General features: G+C 34.6%; 4 protein-coding genes across 15 annotated transcripts; 2 read left to right on the top strand and 2 right to left on the bottom strand.

Annotated features, from left to right (window-relative positions):
• The first annotated feature begins 141 nt into the window (after positions 1–141).
• On the top strand, positions 142–1527 carry LOC107267293 (thioredoxin domain-containing protein 17-like). The gene is made up of 3 exons (XM_015738815.2): positions 142–608; positions 1006–1087; positions 1177–1527. Exons 1-3 carry the CDS (start codon positions 404–406, stop codon positions 1331–1333), a joined length of 444 nt encoding a protein of 147 aa, XP_015594301.1. The 5' UTR covers positions 142–403; the 3' UTR covers positions 1334–1527.
• Positions 1421–7337, bottom strand: LOC107267258 (SEC14-like protein 2). Of its 2 annotated transcripts, XM_025084696.1 has the most exons (11): positions 7148–7282; positions 6449–6554; positions 3920–3989; positions 3730–3773; positions 3199–3316; positions 2926–3135; positions 2744–2824; positions 2452–2651; positions 2235–2383; positions 2008–2159; positions 1421–1904 (listed from the first exon to the last, which is right to left on the bottom strand). In XM_025084696.1, exons 4-11 carry the CDS (start codon positions 3739–3741, stop codon positions 1789–1791), a joined length of 1038 nt encoding a protein of 345 aa, XP_024940464.1. In that variant the 5' UTR covers positions 3742–3773; positions 3920–3989; positions 6449–6554; positions 7148–7282; the 3' UTR covers positions 1421–1788. The 2 variants fall into 2 exon arrangements, with proteins under 2 accessions (XP_024940464.1, XP_015594208.1); XM_015738722.2 differs by lacking the exon at positions 6449–6554 and having other exon boundaries at positions 7148–7337.
• Positions 7338–7625: 288 nt separating this feature from the next.
• Positions 7626–18124, top strand: LOC107267228 (calcium release-activated calcium channel protein 1). Of its 9 annotated transcripts, none has more exons than XM_015738663.2 (5): positions 7626–7862; positions 7961–8190; positions 14666–14844; positions 15820–15948; positions 16030–18124. In XM_015738663.2, exons 3-5 carry the CDS (start codon positions 14698–14700, stop codon positions 16552–16554), a joined length of 801 nt encoding a protein of 266 aa, XP_015594149.1. In that variant the 5' UTR covers positions 7626–7862; positions 7961–8190; positions 14666–14697; the 3' UTR covers positions 16555–18124. The 9 variants fall into 9 exon arrangements, with proteins under 9 accessions (XP_015594149.1, XP_024940509.1, XP_015594164.1 ...); XM_015738707.2 differs by lacking the exons at positions 7626–7862; positions 7961–8190 and adding exons at positions 11352–11566; positions 15511–15584; XM_025084741.1 differs by lacking the exon at positions 7626–7862 and having other exon boundaries at positions 7938–8190.
• Positions 17479–19153, bottom strand: LOC107267273 (MORN repeat-containing protein 3). 3 transcript variants are annotated; one of them, XM_015738763.2, is made up of 4 exons: positions 18847–19153; positions 18499–18788; positions 18253–18440; positions 18034–18174 (listed from the first exon to the last, which is right to left on the bottom strand). In XM_015738763.2, the coding sequence occupies exons 1-4, from the start codon at positions 19014–19016 to the stop codon at positions 18157–18159; spliced, it is 666 nt and encodes a 221-aa protein (XP_015594249.1). In that variant the 5' UTR covers positions 19017–19153; the 3' UTR covers positions 18034–18156. The 3 variants fall into 3 exon arrangements, with proteins under 3 accessions (XP_015594242.1, XP_015594258.1, XP_015594249.1); XM_015738756.2 differs by having other exon boundaries at positions 17479–18440; XM_015738772.2 differs by lacking the exon at positions 18253–18440 and having other exon boundaries at positions 17479–18174.
• Positions 19154–19196: the final 43 nt, after the last annotated feature.

Genomic DNA, 19196 nt, shown 5'->3' with positions numbered 1-19196 from the left:
GTTTCACATTTATATCGGCTTGAAGAAGCTTGGGAATATTAAGATACGACTTACTAGAATCTCGTGTCGGTTTCTGACAGATCCCTGTTTATTTTAAATTGTTGTAAATTTATGTATTGTTGCATGTTATTTTCTTTATATGCGTAATAAATAAGTAATGATTTAGTATTTAGGAAAATTACAGTAAATTGTGCAGGAATGCATAATATAGGTGATCAATGTTGGCGACATTGCTCATAGTTTGTATAGGTATATGTATATATGTTTATACAGCAGACGTTATCAGTTAAACAGTCGTCGAAGCTTTTGCTTCTGTCCGGTATTAGGAATCTATGAGCAATAGATTGGAGTTCAACGATAATACTCTATCTGTAATTGATCCGTGTACTTTAACGGGCATTTTATGCTCACCAGAGGCAGTAGGCGTGTCGCGCATTATATTTTTAATAGGCAAAAATCGACGAAAATGGTTATACGGCATCACGTAGAGGGTTATGAGAATTTTATTAAATTTATGGAAAATTTCAAAGCTGATGGACCTATTCATATTCTCTATAGTGGGACAAAGTTACCTAATGGAAATAGTTGGTGTCCTGATTGTGTTGAAGGTAATTATTTCGCAATTTTTCGTAACTCAACCTTCATTCCGGCACTTACATTTTGATATTACTTCAGACACATTTGTCTTCATCTCGCAATTTCGTATATGTTATTATATATATAACTTATTTATTCAGTATCCAACCTAATTGTTGACTTTATGGGGTATAATTAATTATCTGCCATATCCATCCAGGTTTTTTATCTAGATTTTAAGTAAGGAAATAGTATATTTTGCACATCGGACTAAACAAAAAAAAATATATCAAGTATAAAATCCTTCATGCATATGCTAAAATGTTTGTGCCACAAACATAACTAATCAATTTATAACAATATTTACTTTCTTGACAGAAGTTGCATGTTATGAATATTTATTGAGCATAAATGCTACTTTCATTTTAGCTGAACCTGTTATTGAGAAAGGATTGAGTGCTGCACCTGAAAAATCACATTTCATTCATGTAGAAGTTGGAGATAGACCGTTGTACGTATAATATTTATGTGTTATGTCCTTACAAAATTTCATGATTCAACCAGAATTTATAACAAACCAAAAAAAAAATTATTTTTTAGCTGGAAGGATCTCAAGTGTCCATTCCGTACAGATACAAGGACCAAACTGAATGTGTTACCTACGCTTGCAAGATGGGGTACGCAAAAACGCCTAGAAGGTGATGCGTGCTTAGATACAGGCCTTGTTGAAATGTTGGTAACAGACGAAGATAATTAGTATATGTCATCCTTTATTAATGGAATAAATGACGAGCAGGCAAGTCAATAAGAGTAGCATAATTAAGGATATAAAAAACCCTTGATGAAATCTTATAAGCTCAAGTGATTATATATTGAACATTTATAACTGATTCGTAAGGCTGTATTTAACACATACATTTTTACTTAATAAAAAATTGATTTTTTCTATAAGATCCTTAAATAATATATGATTCATAGAACCTTCCATAATTCTAACCAGGGCAATAATGACTACACCCATACCTTAATTCAATAAAAGAAATAACTATATGCATAGTACGTAGTACAACTTTGATTATCAGACGTTGGACTACAGAGATTTATCCAACTCCATTTAAACTTGTTGCGTTGCGTACATTCTCATGCCTTAAGTACAGTAACAACATTTTCACTCCATTAGTGTTCCGTTTACTCGAATTATTTAGCACATTTTTACGAGTTTTTAAGAGCAAGATCATCTAATCCCTCGTTCGGCGGTAAAATGTGTATGGAATAATGTATTTTCTTATTCCGTAAAAGACTATAGCTGTTGTCGAACACAACGGAATCTGAAATAAGAGAAAAGTAACATCCATTGCCGTCACACGATCAAAGTTAAACGAGTTTTTTTTCACTATTCTGCTTTCCTAACAACGATCATAATATACTTACAAGTAGCTGGCACTTCACAGGTAAGAATACCGATCTCATCCAGTTGATGTGCAGCCACTCTATGAATCGGTACAATTTCCGTTTGTCCGCCATCATGGGTTTTCCTCAAAATTCCAAATTTAATATCATGATCTTCAGTTCTGAATTCCCAACTATAATAAATCGTTAAAGCAAATTTACATATACGCAAGTTACGGTATTTATTTAATACGCATTTATTTTATTACCTCAACAATGATCCCAGTTGAGCTGGTTTAAAATCTAATTTGAGTTTATCTCCTTTGCGCACAGTAACTGTGGTAAAATCTTCATTCGATTTATCCTTCTCTGCTTTATTTATATAAAGATCCTTCGGTACTTTACCACCTTGACAAATCTGTAAAATTCATATACTCAATTAATTTCCAGAAACTCTTATTATATGTTGTTAGTATGATTAATTACCTTGGTCGTGAGCCGTGGATTTCCATCAGGATCAGTAAGAGTACCACCAAAGTGTACCGGTATTTGATCTTCTGGAATGACTTCTAATAATGCATGTTTCCATCTGGATGGATCAGCCTTGTATATTTGAATTTTTGACAAAGTGTACTCGTTCATGAATTTTTTAGCAACGGAAAAAGCCAAAGCAAATACTTTTGGAGCTGCAGAATATAATCCATATGTAAGAACGTATAATCCAAATGCTGAAACACCTGATTTTCCCGGTTACATATCATACATATACATATATTACCGTTTATGATAAAGCATGTTTTTAAGATTTCCGGGTAATTAGCCTCATACATTTGAATAAGTGCAATAACAACTTCGCCAGCTAAAATCAGAAAGGAAAACCTTAAGTTGTACCTCTTGATGATATTAGAAAATTAAGTACGTGAACATGTGATTTGTCGACCTCGAGGGAGAATAACATACCTGGTCGCCACATATACTGTCTAAGATTAAATCCCTCCATATCAAAGATGACTGTGATCTGTCTAGCTGCTTCTCCATGTTTCTTGGCCTGTTCCTCACAGATTTTTAAATAACGTTCAAGTTGTTGAATAGTAATGCAAATCATATCTCTTCGAGAGACCACATGAAGGATACCATACATATCCAAACCAGCGAAAGGAGTTATGACAACTAAAAGAACAGATATCAATTAAAACTTATAGCCTTTATATAATTTTCCAGTTAATTGTCTACCTGGCGCTCCATCCTTATCGAAGCCACTGAGTCCATGCGGTAAATGATCCTTGAGGATTTGTGGTGGATCCCATTCGTCCAGTTTATCAACTTCCCACTGTTTCCTCCACTCCAAGGACTGTCGGTAACAGAATTCACAATTCAATTATTTCTATACTTATATTAACACACTCACAATCATTTTTCTTGGAATAGGTGAGCCTCTTTGTGTTGTAGCACAATTTTTTTTTTCCAGGCAAAATGGCATCATAATAACATAGAGAGAGAGTTGCTTTCACAGTCATGCTTGCTAATTTCATTTAATTGTAATAAATGATTTTCTCGTTAATGCATCGAATCTGTTAAAGTGCTTAACGCTGTTCACAAATAAGGAGAATGCCCGTTCCACCTTATAATCATTTCCCTGACTTTCTCAGAACGTCATTTGTGTTCGGCACGACTAGTTTCGTTCGACTTACGTTAACACAAACATTAAAGTCTAACTATAAACCGCTAAAAAAAATTTCGATGTCGATATACATGCATACTCACGTCTCTGAGCATTTTTTCAGCGGCCGCGGCATCCCACTTCCTGGCTGAAAAACAATAGCAAAATATATTACTTGGATACAAAACTTGGATACATGCGAAACTTTGGGTAAATTTTTACGAACAAAAATTCTTTAAACGTCATAGAGCTTCTACTGGAACCATTAAATCAATCTTCTTTCTCTTTTCTTACCTCTGAGCCAACGAACTAAAAAATGATCATCATGATGTGGTTCCAGAATCTCGTGCACGCTACGTCTAAACTGCAACAAAAATAATAAAAATTTTTGAGAAATTAGCACGCGCAAACTTCAATAATTTGTATATATTCAAAAATCACTAATTAATTAAATACACCATGCGGATTAAGGAACGCACGTTATGTTTATTAAAAAATTCTAAATTAAGCATGAATGAAACTGGAAACATTAGTAAGTTAGACTTGTAGATATTCAGTACCTTCGTTTTAGCAATGACACCGAAAAATTAAGAAATTAATTTTTAACATTAGGCACTGCATAAATACGCAATACCCACACTTAGCTCATGACATGTATTGATGTATAAATTTAATATTTTTCCTCGTATACTTTTGTAATTCTTAACAGGAACTCACTGACTATCGTAATATTCGCTCGCGGCCAAGAAAGTTAATACATAACAGCTCTGTATCGAAATTACCCAAAATCCTATGTTACTGTATCAAAATTTTAGCTGTCGTTACGTTCACACTAACTCCTTTCAAGATTAGCTATAAATTATGTAAATATATAATTCCTACTACCTATATACTGATTACTTTTGATATTAGTTATAAAGTATATAAATATATAAATTCACACTGAATATGTAATATGAATGATTTAACTGTCTCTTATAAATAGCGCTATGTTTCCTACGATTAAATTCTCTTAAAGCATCGTACAGAAGAGAAAGAAAAGAAAAAGTGTAACTGCATGAACGTACCCGATTATAGCAGCTATCAGTCGAACCAAAAATAATTGTGTCAGTAGAACAACGATCGAGCAATCTCTCTTTAGTTTGCGAATTAAATTGTCGTTACCTGGCAATGAACGTACCCAACATGATACTTGGCATATAAATATACTAAGAAATTATAAAAGTTTTGAGTATTAAGTATTTCACACTTATTACGTACACGTACTTAAGTCGTAGGCACGATACCTTTCTTTATTTCCTAGACAGTTCAATGGCCGCTATAAAAGAATACTATCATTGCTTTAAACTGCATCGAACGATCAGACGCAAACAATTACATTGATATTGAATAAAATTTGTCTTATTATTAAATCGATATTACCAATTCTTACTTAAGTGTTTAGCCTGCAACTTAATTAATGTATGATATTGATCTTTTTTAAAAATAGAATTCTACAAGCAAAATTGCATAATCGGCGCAAGTGCAAATCGTTATTTTGTTATTTAATCCTTATACGTTCTCTTTTTTTGTTTATTTATTACATACAAGATCCTTAGAAAAACAATCTCAATCTCTCATTTACGTAAGGGGACTATACTATATGTGTACTACCGAAATACTGTAAAAACGTTCTAACTTATTAGCGCCTTATTCAAAATGTACTTCCGCATGTAGAAGCTAGTCGTAAAAATGGCGTGAGACTCGACCAAATTTCATTAACGTTGCGACACACGCCTAAGGCTTAGGCGATTCCATCGAAGTCTGTCGAACCCGTTATATTTGAGAGTTTGATAAATTTTCATTTCCTTCCTACCAGTCTCAAAGCTTCGTCGAAAAAGAATCCTATGTGAAAGAAACACCAATAGAAGGATCCACGAAAACGATGACTTTTCATAACGTATTCACTCGTCGATTGAATAATAAATCGACAAAGTTCACGGGTCAGAATATTTCATGCACTGAGGTGTCCCCTTTGTTTGGCGAGGAAAATATAATGTAACAGTACTCTATCCTCTATTATAAGTACCCAGTACCCTCTATTATAATAATCTGAGATCGATTATGGTGAATATATCAGGTAATTACATTTTGCATAATCAATCCGACAGTTCGAGGCCAAACGAACGATTATGAAAATTTCCTTGTAGACGCATTCTGCTGGATAATATTTATAGCATCTTGTTCAATGGCATTTTCTCAACTGAATGATTTCCACGTTTTACAAACTGTTTCTACCTTTCATTGCTCGTTTTACCTCCAATATACAAAGTTCAGTTGTTACCCATTTCAACGAAATTGCTTACTAGTTATCTGACGTGTTCATCTACATACTGGTTCTTGCCTATTACTGCACAGCTGACCGTGATACTACATATTATACAGCTATACATAATATCTAGTTTTGCATATAGTTTTTATTATCGTTTTTTATTAAGTTGAAATATTTTGTAGAACCATGTGACGTCATTTCAAAGATCGACTAAGTTTTAAAAATTGTTGAATTATTATGGATAAGTACCAATGAGCTGTACTATTTGCTGCAGTGACAGTGGAACGATGTGCGTATAACGTGCATAATACTCGTCATGAACGTCATGGAGAAACTTAAATATCTTTGGGAACTCTGTATTACGTAATGACTTGGAGGTCATACGTGAAGAGCGCTTTCAAGAGATGAAATTTATTATTCCTATATGCACGAAACTGTATAGTAGATGATAGGATGAAGATTGTCACTGGTTCATATATATTTGAAGATACATTTTGCATGTCTTGCTGTACCTATATGGCGGCCGCATATAAATAGCATCATGTAGATATTCTCTTGTGGTTATTTATCCTCATCCTTCAGGCGATATTTTTTACTTGGAAAGTTTATTTGAACCGGCTTTAACATAAAACGGTTAGATTGACGTAGTTTGATGCCAAGGTCGTTGTTATTAAAAATTCATTTTATTATATCATTATCAAACAATAATTACTTTGACATATTACCTGTTTTTTTAGTCATTTTTCTTGTAATATGAGCTTACACAAAATTTATTCATGGGTCGCAAAACTTGGAACTATAATAATATATGATAAATCGATTGATTCTTATCAGGATGCGATATTTAATTCAAACCAAACACATTGATAATGGGTCACTGACTTAATGTATTGTTTAACCTTTCTTGAAATGATATGAATTACATCAAGTAAAGAAAATAATTTCATTGTCATTGAAGTATATAAAGAATTTTTATTTAATTGTCAAATACGTTATAATGCTCTAATATTATCTTGCGAAAAGTATTGTTCAAAACGCCAAAGGAACTGGACGATCATTTGCGTAGATATTATCAAACGGTCACTCCAATTTGTATTATCAAAATTTACTTCTATTTAGCATGAGTTATTCTCTGGTTGTTGTATAGCACGCGAAAATAAGTCTCTTTTTTTTATTCGTGTTTCACTGTGACGTTAATCTCTTCACGTTACCTTCATCAGAGCGAAGCGTTGATCATCTGCCAAATTCAATGGAGCCATTGTTTTCACAGTCCACTTCTGCCTAATTCCGTCAACAAGTAAACTAATTTTTCGTACCTTCACTATACTACTACTACTATTACAAGTGATCGACACTATTCTCAAGGAGCGACAGCGCGCAACTACTCCCCATCGGCAGGAATGTGCAACATGACTGGTGCGAGCCCCACCATTACCTCAGGTGAAAGACGCAAGAGATAAACAAAACAGTGAGAAATCTTTGAATCATCACTGTCAACATTGTGCCAATTCATAGTACATTGAGATTTTACTAACTTGAGAGCGTTCGTATAGGTATGCTGAAAAGAGTAATATTTCAATATTACGAATAAATATTTGTAGTAATGAATTAGAGTTATAAATTTGGTAATTACTTTATTATTACTCTTTTTTATTTATATAGAATAATTGACTCTTGTGGATCTTTATACTGTCTAATATTTGCAACGAATTAATTAATTAGTACATTTGAAAGTTCATAACAAACTGTAAATGCATAACAAACTGTAACTGCACTGTGGGTAACGGTATAGTGTCGCCATCTAGTCGCCTCAGTGCAAAGTTGTGAGATTCATATCACAAGTGTACGGTAAAAAATAATATCAGTAAAGGGACTTGTATCGATCGTGCTGATGAAAGTAGGAATCCACCATCGAAGCAGCTTACGGTTAGTGTACATACAGAATGCATTTTGTATCGCTTACATTAGAAAAAAGGATATTTACAGTTATTCAGCGTTCCAATAATTACGGAATATTTTCCCAGGATTCCCAACAGTGGTGCAAAATGGTCAGTAACCTTCATCGATTCTAAACAGTTTTGAACAAAAATATTCAAGAAATAGAATATTGGGCTTGTACGTCGACATCAAACTGCAATACTCGTGTGTACTGGTCGAGAAAGTAAACTTAACGAAAAAGTGCATTGACTTGGAGGACGCAGCGTTGCAGTAGATAAACAGCTACGTCGAAGGAAGGATAATTTCCGATTTTCTTGTAAGTGAAATAATTTTACGGCTAACTGAGACAAACATTTACTTTTAATAATAAATCAAATTAGGTGTATACTTCAGACACGTCTATTTGAAAAACTTACGACTATAAGAATAGAGCCGCAATGTGATAGAGGAGGAAATATGCAGATGATAAGAAGTTTTCCTTTGTACTCATGATTTTCGTTCGGAAACCATGAGTATTATTAATAATATTGGCCGCGAAAGCATAAAATCTCAGAAGTTTTCCTGTTCTTCGGTCTCTGACTTGACACATTTCTTTTGTTTTCCTTTTTTCCTGCTCCAAACGAACCAGTTTGTTTATCAGACTACCGTTCTATAATGAATATTCACTTATTGTGGCAAAGTACTGTTTGATTCTCGTCAGTATAAACGAGCGTGTAAATAAGAAGGCCAGATTGCGTGCATTTGATGCATTTATTAAGCCAATTACTAAGGCGCTGTAAATGACGCATGCGTGGGATTTGAAGTTTTATCACACTGTAGGGAAACGTTTCGGGAACTTATTTTCAATACGAACTGTAGTACAGTCGACGCTCTGTCTAAGTGCACATCCGGGGCTCTAAGACGCGATAACTAGCAAGAGAGTGATATTACGGAAAACTGCAACTCCACTGTAATAGGTCGAGCATTCGATAGAGCGCGGATAACACGTGCGCTACGAGGCACAAAAGAGTAGAGGAAGCCATCCTCTCTCGGTACGATAGTTTAGAAAGAAAGCTCAGGGGAAACGCCGCTATACGAGGAGTGTATTTTGAAGTAAAGTTGAGAAGTCAGTAAAAAGTTACGAGAACTTTCAAAGCATATTATTTTTGTGAGTGAAACATACGCTTCAATTTATATAATTACGTGCGAATTTGTATTGTAACATGGATCAGTTTATTTACTTAATAATTTTTCATAATCAATAATAACCATTACGACTGACAGTATAATATATTATCAAGGTCCGACAGCAAATATGCTTTGTGCGTATAATTAAGTGTGGCATTTCATGATCATAACAAGCAATCATCGTGCTGACGGTTAATTGGGACACTATGACTATATTGTGTTGCACGAAATCTAGAAACCCCAACAACATATAATGTCCAAAAGTCGTCTTGAAGATGTCCATTGGGAAGGAGGTTGTTTTTAAAGTATCTTAAGGATTAGTAAGATTTATATATTGTCTGGGAGATATATTAACCTAGTAACCGACTTACATTAAGAAACAGAAAACTCAAATATAGGAAGTACAGTGTGTGGCCATATTGTGACCAATTTGAATAACGTTAAACCCACATAAGGATTTCAAATCCGCTATCTAAATTAAACGGAGTATCTATTCTTGTGTAGTGGTTATATAAAATTGTTCTATGTATGAAATAGCTTAAAGTTACAGATAGGATATCGATATTCCTTCCAGACATGTATATCTTTGCGTAGAAATATATATATTACCGTATTTGAATATACTGTGATCGCACGTAACTAAGCAAATAATAATACAGTAAAGTAAATATTAATATTCGTTTTAAACGTCTCAATTGATATAAACACAATCAGTCACGACGATTCTCAAGTGTACAATTGCCAAATTCAACTTACTAGCAAACTATACTGTTCAGGACAGATTAAAGTATAAAGCTATAAGCATCAAAGTACAATTTAAAAGATGACTGTCTCTTTAAACAAATTCTGTTGGGTTTCCCATCCTAAAGCAAATATGAGGCGTTCTATTAATAAGCATGATGCCGGTCCTTTAATTTTGTTATTGCGACCATCGCATGACTTCACTATACTTAACCCATACAGATTTCATAGCCTGAAGGGTATTTCTGATGTTGCCTACATGACGAGCCATAATCAATCACTATCATCCGTCCTCTATCAATTAATCATTATAGTGATTTAAAGCGAAATAACTTTAAGTAGCGGATGATTAAAATTCAACAGTATTATGTTTCCCTTGGAATGCACATTTAAATAGATTAGACTGCACCACTAGGAAGTAGGCTAGGGGTGCCCTGACCATGACTGCTGCATCACCTCTCTACAGAAGTGGTAGCATCCTGGCCAATTGACATGTAGAGTCAAACTCCCAAATTAAACTACTTGTCCAACACGCGATACGTGTCGTCCAATACCCGGGGTGTCTATAGGTTACAGGTTATTGGGTTACCTGAGCGCTATAGATAGGAATTGCAGTGCTTTGTTAATTCGACATAAGGGTAATTCCATTGTATAAATATTAAAAATAATCTACCCATTAAAATCCGATGAAACCTTTCATGTAAACATTTGGATCTATTGTCTATAGAAAATCTTCGGTTTCAAAGGAAACGCGCATGGGCGGACAATGGCTTTTGAAACTCTGCCAGATTGAGAATCATTGTGAATCATGCAGGAGTAAATTTTCAAACTTCTCGGATTCAAAGGTCTACGCTAATTTTATGATGCTGGCATCAAAAGTTTTGCTGCTTAATTTAGTAGTTTGTGCTGCTTACAATCGCATCACTATTGAGTGACTGTTGTATCGAAACTTTTATTTTTAACTTCCTTGAGTTATGGTACTGTTTTGTTAATCATTCTAAGAATTACAAACAATAACTCTTTCTATCATATAACGTACATTCATCTATGTACAATCTTAGCAACGACACATAATCATGTGATACTATATGTATAACTCGTTACACCAAAGATTAACAACATATTATCATAATATCCTGCATATGTATAGAGGAAATACGTTCATGAACAATAGAAGTGTTATACAATTTCTGAATTCTGGAACGATAAGATTGTTTGATACATTTGGCATGATGTATTTGAATTTGATATTTCGCCTGCAGTTGAAATGGTCCTGTGCTCTCGTTATCAGTACACAATAGAGTATGAGTAGTACTGTATATACATATTAATTAAGCTGTGATAGATAGAAAGGCATGCTTGCTAACCGGATACTCGGGTAGCAGAGTAAATTGGAGACTGGAAGTAATGTTCGTTGAGATTGTATAATATCATGTGTAATAAGTCTGTCCGGCTGGATGCTGCATAACGATTGGTTTACGTTTTGCGCGCGGCAATGCATTTTGCCTTGAACTTGAAAGTGCGCATGCGCGACAGTTAACTTTCTTGGCTTCGGCAATCCTCGGTAATTCTCGTCATCGGTTGGCACTTCGATTCGGAACGGTAAAGCATTTGTTTTGTGTCTGCCGTAGAGTGCCACGATATTTAATCAGTGTGGCAAATGTGATACAATGGTGGATTGAATGTTCGGTAACATTGTGATAATTTCTTTACTATAAAATTCTAACTAATAGTGGCGACATAGATATGTTCTTGCATCGTGTACGTTCCTCATACTGAAAATGGTAATAATTGTCTTACGGACTGACTTAACCTACAAAGTTATCATATTAATCACTTCCTACTATATCTACGTCGACTATGGACAATCATAATATTATTTTGGAGTTAACTCGCAATATGCTTTGCACACTTTAACAAATCCTGTGTTAATTTCGTACACGAGCCAGGTATGGAGTCACAGCACACATGGTATTTTTAGTGATACTGGCACTGAAATCCCAAAATTCTAAGAGACGTTTTAGTATTTTAAAGCCGAATAACTGACATCTATTAATCGACTATACAAAAAGTATTTCCACTTATGGATGTAATTTCGTGCAGTACCGTAAGCCTCAAAGAATGCATTAATAAGTCTCCGTTAATGTCTGGCTCCTGCCGTGTCATCGAAAGGAGGATAAGAATAAACACTTTATCCCCTGCCAAACAAAAAAGACTTGTTAAACCTTGACGCAACCGATATACTACACTAAATATCATTTCACACAGAATTTTATTCTCTTGTTTTTGAAGCGTTTCCTCAATACGTATTTTACATCTAAAGAAGCTAAGAATGTCTCGTCTCTCTTATGCACGTCGAGCAGTATTTAATTTTTGAATTAACATCTTTCTCCTACACTCGAACATTTTTTTGGCTAGACCCTCTTGCCAATTTGACTGACCTGTCATACAAGGCATTTGTTATTCAACAGCACCAATGCTCCACATATGCTCAATAAAACGTGCTGCCAGTCAATTGTCGTAAAAAGAGTGCACCGGGACTTGACTATTAATATAAATTTTAAATGATATGAATCATTAATTGGCAATTGACGGTAGAAATTATTTCCATTTGAGGCGATCGCTTTGACACATTACTATAACGTGCGTAGGTATATAATTATAAGACACTTTATACGCATAATATAGCCGCTATATAACAGCCATTGCAAAGTATATTCGATGCTTTATTATTAATACAGCCAATCAAACTAATACTAGTATATGATGTCATATTGACAACGTAAATAAATGCTTAATAATGCCACTGCCTTATTTAATCACATGGTCCTTATCACTGACGTTCATAAGTGTCGATGCCTGTATCGAATTCTTTATACATACCATTATTTTTCTTAGCTAAAAGAAATGTTCTTTTCATTCGTGAATATCTTCATTGTTGGATACCGGTATAACGCGGCATTTTCTCCAAGACATACGTGTAAGCATAAGCAAATATTGTCCTGAATAATTATTTAACGAGGATTCTCTCTAGCTTGACTTAGGCCTTTAATGCCTTAAGTTTTCATGTCTATTGAATTACGACCCACGGTATCTTGTGACAAGTGTTTGCTCCGCTTACATTCTTTGTAGTCATACAAACAATACGTGGCTATGGCAAGACATATATGTACTGGGAAATTGAACAAAGCTTTAAATTTATGAACTTATTAATTAACTTTAATAGACGTTGGAACGTTATTCATTTTGTTATTACAAGCCGTGATGTAAGTAAATAAATAGTGACAATAATATAGTGCTTAGTTATTTATCGAAATCAAATCATATAATATGATTATTTAATGTGCTCGAGTCGTGTTATCCTAGGAGCATCACAATTTTGCAAACGTCGCCCAAGATTATTTTAAGCAAACTAATGCGAATATAGTCTAGTCAAATTTATTGGGATTATTACTTAGTCGCGAACTTCGATTATGACCCACATTCCATTACTAAACTAAGAAATACGGTCAAGTATGTAAAACACTCAAGAAATTTTAAGCGTGGGAGAATTTTTTATCCTTGTCAGTATACACAAAAGTGTCTTTGGGGTTGTGATAAATAAATAATGGTTGGTTCCGCAAATACCGAGGCTTGAGTACTGTTTAAAAAAGAGAATTGATTACGCAATGAATGTATAAAGTCAACAGAAGGCTTATTTCATTTTACATTTAATTTTCAGTTGTACAAAAAAGTCTCTTGTCACTCAGAGATATGAAGATACGGGAAAATTATTTGAAAGTTTTAGTCAAAATATAGTAGTGATTAAGCCTGGGGTATTTTGTTTATGGGTTTTGCGATGCATATTTTGTGTCTTAGTAAAATATACACAATTTTGTTTTTTGATAGGATAAACTTTTTTGTACGACTGTACAGGCAACTACAAGTCGAGGATGCACAATGCAATGTGTGTTGTTTGAAAAGGATGAAATTTCAGTGAGGCTTCGGTTATCGCGATGTTACGTCACGTAAGAATTTCCATGCGGAAATAACACATTAAATACTGAATACTTAGATTTTCATTGATATTCGCCGTTATTATCAGCTTGAAGGAATTCACTTCATTAATGAGTGACGCGTCGACGGCTTGCAATGATTTGAATTCTTTTTTATTTATTTAGTCGAATCATGACTGAAGTCTGTTAAAGTAGTCTGAGTTACCAGAATGGTGTTACGATGATAGTTCCTTACCCTGACCCACAAATGTGGAGGTTAGCGCAGCACCTTCTCCTTGTGAATAACGTAGCACAATTAAATGGCCAGGAGTCATGAAACTTATACATACACAGTACAACCACCACTGTGTTGAAAATCAATTGATTATCATGGAAACATACATTTTTCTCCCTCTATCAAATCGTGCATTCTCAGGCGAAGAGATTTCACGTTCTCGCCAGAAAAATAAACTATTATAATAACAATGATTTGTCTGCTGCTAAAGTGAAATATTGTTGTTGCTTCTATTGCTGGTTGGTATACCTGAAGTTATTATACGCTCTGGTTGCCAAATATTTAGATGCCGTCGGCCTCGTAAAATTGTATTCCAATTCGTATAAACCCGCTCGTCTGACTTAGTATTCTCGGAATAGCGCTATAAACTAGGTGCCTGAATTTTTCACTACATTCTTTTTTTCAAGGAAATTCATTATACTATTTTTGCATTCACAATATAGGCTTCTCTAAATTCCTCAACGAGCTTAGGCACCCATACGTACAACCTAGAATATCACTCTGGCATACACTGTTTAATGCTTTTTTAGGTTAGGAACGACTAGAGTTTCTAGAACGACTCTTTTCAATAAAGAATCTTATCTTATTCACTAATTTGATTTTTTATCTTTCAGCGTTGGTCAGGATCGTACAATAAAGTGGCCTAATGTCTGTATGGTCGACAAGCACTGGTCGGAATTCAGTGTTTGGTGTGGAGGGCGTACAACCTCCCTCCTCACACTTGGGAGGACAGACCTATTCTCTGCACAATAACAACGGGCACTGCTTTCACAAGCGGCTCCATAATTGTCAGGTCAGTTAATTAATGACATACCCTATGAATAATTGGTGTCAATTGGTATGCGATTCATATTAACTGCTCGGTATATATTTCTGGTAATGCTTATTGGCGCTTTAATTAATTTTAACAACCCTTTTCTCACTGGATTGCGCGTACCTACTGGAACTTAACAACCGTAAGTGAATATTTGTCAATAAATATTGTAAAATCACATTTAGACGATTGTGACTAATATCAGTATTGCTGTCTTCTTTTGTCAAATTATTTTTACACTTTACTTCATTGCCATAGCTGATCACTGGTTTATTATTATTATACTAATTGTAATGTTAGAATCAACTAACATGATGGTCAATCGAGAAACGTTTCTGTGTCTAAATTTATTTTTCATATCACACCATTACTCTTGATTTGTGTAAACATATTAGAGTTATCAAATTACATAAAGTAGCGAGAAAAATAATATTTCTCTGGGGACTAAGATAACATGGTAATATCGATTGTGTAACATATAGGGCATTTTACTTCATATCTATCAGTCCGTGCGACTTTGCTAGAGTTTAATGGACTGTAATATAAACCTTTGTGGCATATCTGAGTCGCTTCTCAATTAACTGTATTCTGTTGCGGTGCTCTCGAGGTTTCCGTTAATGTTCCTTCTTATTTTGTTTGGTTCAGCACTTCACGGTATTTTTATTCCACGTCGGACTTGCCACAAGTACTTCTTCTCCTTCAATTGGCACCAACGTTTGGTATGTCTCCTCATAGTACTTTACCAAGTCTGTACGAAATCTACTAACATTCGTTACGTCTATTGCGAATGGCCTTTTAGAATTTGCCTTTTAGCCATTTCATATGTTTAGAATGTACTAGTGAATTTACTTATTAACCATTTTAAAATATGACACTCGATACCGCAAATGTCTTATTTCTAGGTATCTTAGGACTTTTTTCCGTTATGAAAGTATTTACTTGTCTGTTCTTTAGTCAAAGATGTCACAGTCCGGAGACGGTCTACATACGCCGGGCTATTTATCGTGGAGAAAACTGCAGCTCAGCCGAGCTAAACTCAAAGCCTCCAGCAAGACGTCGGCGTTGCTCTCTGGTTTTGCCATGGTATAGTTTCAGTATTCTTAGAAAACTTCTTTGGATTCTATTAACTGATATGATAGTAGTTATATTCTGTTTGTGTTACAGGTCGCCATGGTTGAGGTACAGTTGAATAGCGATACGCAGGTACCTGATGGGATGCTGATAGCTTTTGCGATTTGTACAACACTTCTAGTAGCAGTTCACATGCTGGCCTTGATGATATCTACCTGCATTCTACCAAACATAGAAGCTGTGTGCAATTTGCATAGTATTAGCCTTGTACACGAATCTCCACATGAACGTCTTCATTGGTACATAGAAGTTGCGTGGGCCTTTTCGACGCTTCTTGGTCTTATTCTCTTCCTTTTGGAAATTGCGATCCTGTGCTGGGTTAAATTCTACGACTTCTCCGAAGTGGCTGCTTGGTCGGCTTGTATAGTCCTGATACCAGTTCTCATTATCTTCCTAGCCTTTGCGATCCACTTTTACCGAAGTCTAGTGGCGCACAAATACGAAGTTACCATTTCGGGTATCAGGGAACTTGAGCTTCTCAAGGAACAAATTGAATCAACTGATGTTGAGGGTAGAAATGGTGTCAATCTTCTTCAAGGTAGTACCCATATCGTCTGAACCGTCTTCCTGTGGATCAGGGTGAAGAATGTTCAGTATAGGATATACGTGGAGTTTCTCATGTATCTGTTTATCTGCTTTTGATACCTTGTATCCTTCTAGAAGGTAGGCAGTATACGATTTTATATAACGTCGTGCGATGTGATCGTATTAGGGAAATTTAATGCAACAGCTCTTAAGGAGTAACTGATCGGGACAAATAACCAGTGCTAATATGATACAGAGGATTATTCAAGCGATTGACATCTTCTTTGGATCAGTTGTTAGATGAGAAGTCATCGATGACTGAACAGAAGAGGTACGGAGATAAATATTGGTTTGTCTAGAGTATAACTTTTTGGTCCGAAAAATATCTTTTTTTTTTTGGCATTATGCTTGAGTCCACTCTTGGATATATTTCGGACTGTAACTTGGTAAAGTCGAATAGTCTGGAATTGGTTTTCTTCCTGTACAGTTCTGTCTAATTCTAAGTTATTTTGTAACGGACTGAGACTGTCTTCCTTCATGATAATGTACTATTCCTTTATCATGTACTAAATAGACATGGACTTACTTTCCTATTGCATGCTATAGAGTTGGATCAGTCTACTCGCAGATCAAGTAACTACAAAAGTGGAAGACGGTAAAATCACCTTGACGCCATTGTAAATACGAATCTGAAACATTCCCTTTCATGCATAGTGACTTAAAATAATGGCAGTGATACGCTTCCGACAAGTAAAGTTCGGTCGACTCGCTCAATACGAATGGATGATATATAAAAATTTATTGTAACCAGTAAGATTTATATTGAAGAATCTTAAATCTTAACTTATATCTTATATGAAATATCATAACGTTCAACGAAACATAATCTAAACAATTCACAAGGCTGAAAGAGTCTCGTCCATTTGATTCAGGATTAATAAAAAATTCTAAAGCGTGTTTGCTATTATGAATTGTTCTTTGTCTATAGTTATATATGTATACATATATACATATATTATAAAATGCGTCCACGATTTCACAGCTGAATCATTGGAAATTTCTATTTGAATGGCATTTTGAACTACAGCTGTTCGAGTTGAAAGGCTGATTAATCAATGTTTGCGCTCTAATCCTTAATTGGGAAATATCTATTTGGTGATTCAGTTAGCTATTATCTCTGACACGTGTAGACCGACTATCTGAATTTAATGTCGCTTCTATTCACTGGTTGCGACGATTTGTTCATTAGCTTTTGAACTAATGAGATTTTTAAACCATTCATAAGCGCCAATGCGGCAAAACGTAGCAATATTTTAATATGTGACATCTATACTTAATATTATATACAGACATTAGTATCTATTATGTTATAGATATGATTATGTTGAATAAACAGAAACGTATTTGTTTAGAAAAATGACAAGTACACTTCTACCATGAGACAGAATACATATAAATATAAAAATTTTCTATTCCCATATGATACTATAAACATTTTCAAAAAGAACAGATACCAAATATATAGACTCAGCCTTCAGTCTCAAAATGAATGATTTGTCATAAAAATTAAATTATTAATTACCAATAAAGGTATACCATGCTTCTTGCTCGTTTTCATTGTCAGTGGTATAATATTCAGCTCTGCAGTTGTAACTGAAAAATTAAGTGGGAAACGTAAAAAATTGTGTTCATGTATTACTTATGAGATGATAAAAAAAAATATAGACTGACTATTGGAATGGGATAAGGAGTAGGATGTATTGCAGACTGCCGCCAACAAATATCCTTCATCGTACTTGTTAAGCAAATATCATTATCCCAAACTCCTTCTTGCAGTTGACCAGTGTCAAAATGATAAAATACACCATACCCTTGTTTTTTACCATTGAAGAATTGACCATCGTAGGTATTTCCATTAGCTGTTTAAATTAATTTTACCATAAAGTGTTCGTCACTGATATACAAGACGGGATTTACCTTGATTTAAAACTCCTTTTCCATGAGGATAATCGTCCATCCACATTCCTCGGTAAAATGCTTTAGTACCATAGGACATGTGACCAAATCCATGTTTTTTATTTTTCTGGAATGTACCTTCATAGTAATCTCCATTTTGATACCAGTGTCCTCCAAATCCATGTTTCATTCCATGCAACCAGTTACCCGTATAAGATTTAAAAGTTGTACCATCCTTCGCAGTTCTACTGAGAGTCCCATAACCGTGTTTTAAACCATTTAACCAGTCACCTTCATACAACCAATTATACCTGAATAATAATTATATTATGTACTGTATATTAGAATGCAGATAAAGTTAGTACGAACCTAGTAAATTCTGTGCCCTTTCCCTCTTTCTTGTCATCTTTCCATTGACCCTTGTAATAATCTTTTGCAGGTGCACTGGGACTATATATCGAATGTCGCCATCCGTTTCGATCGCTAAGTTTGTCTCTAGCCGTAATACGATTGGTCTTTATGGTTTTCGATATAGGCATGATTAGATGAAGATTTTAGAAATATCTTCAAAAATTGTTCAATATCAAAATATTAATTCTCTCTGAACTACTATGATATGAACGATTGTCACGTATTTTAGTTTTCTATTTATGTTCCCGAAGTACCCGGAACTATGCACACACCTATAATTTGAATTTATTAACTTAATACAAAAATTC

The sequence above is a fragment of the Cephus cinctus genome, unplaced genomic scaffold (assembly GCF_000341935.2).
Source record: "Cephus cinctus unplaced genomic scaffold, Ccin1 Ccin1_scaffold0029, whole genome shotgun sequence".
Taxonomy (NCBI): Eukaryota; Metazoa; Arthropoda; class Insecta; order Hymenoptera; family Cephidae; genus Cephus; species Cephus cinctus.
The sequence above is the reverse complement of the archived record's forward strand: the minus strand, read 5'-3'. Positions and strand labels throughout refer to the sequence as shown.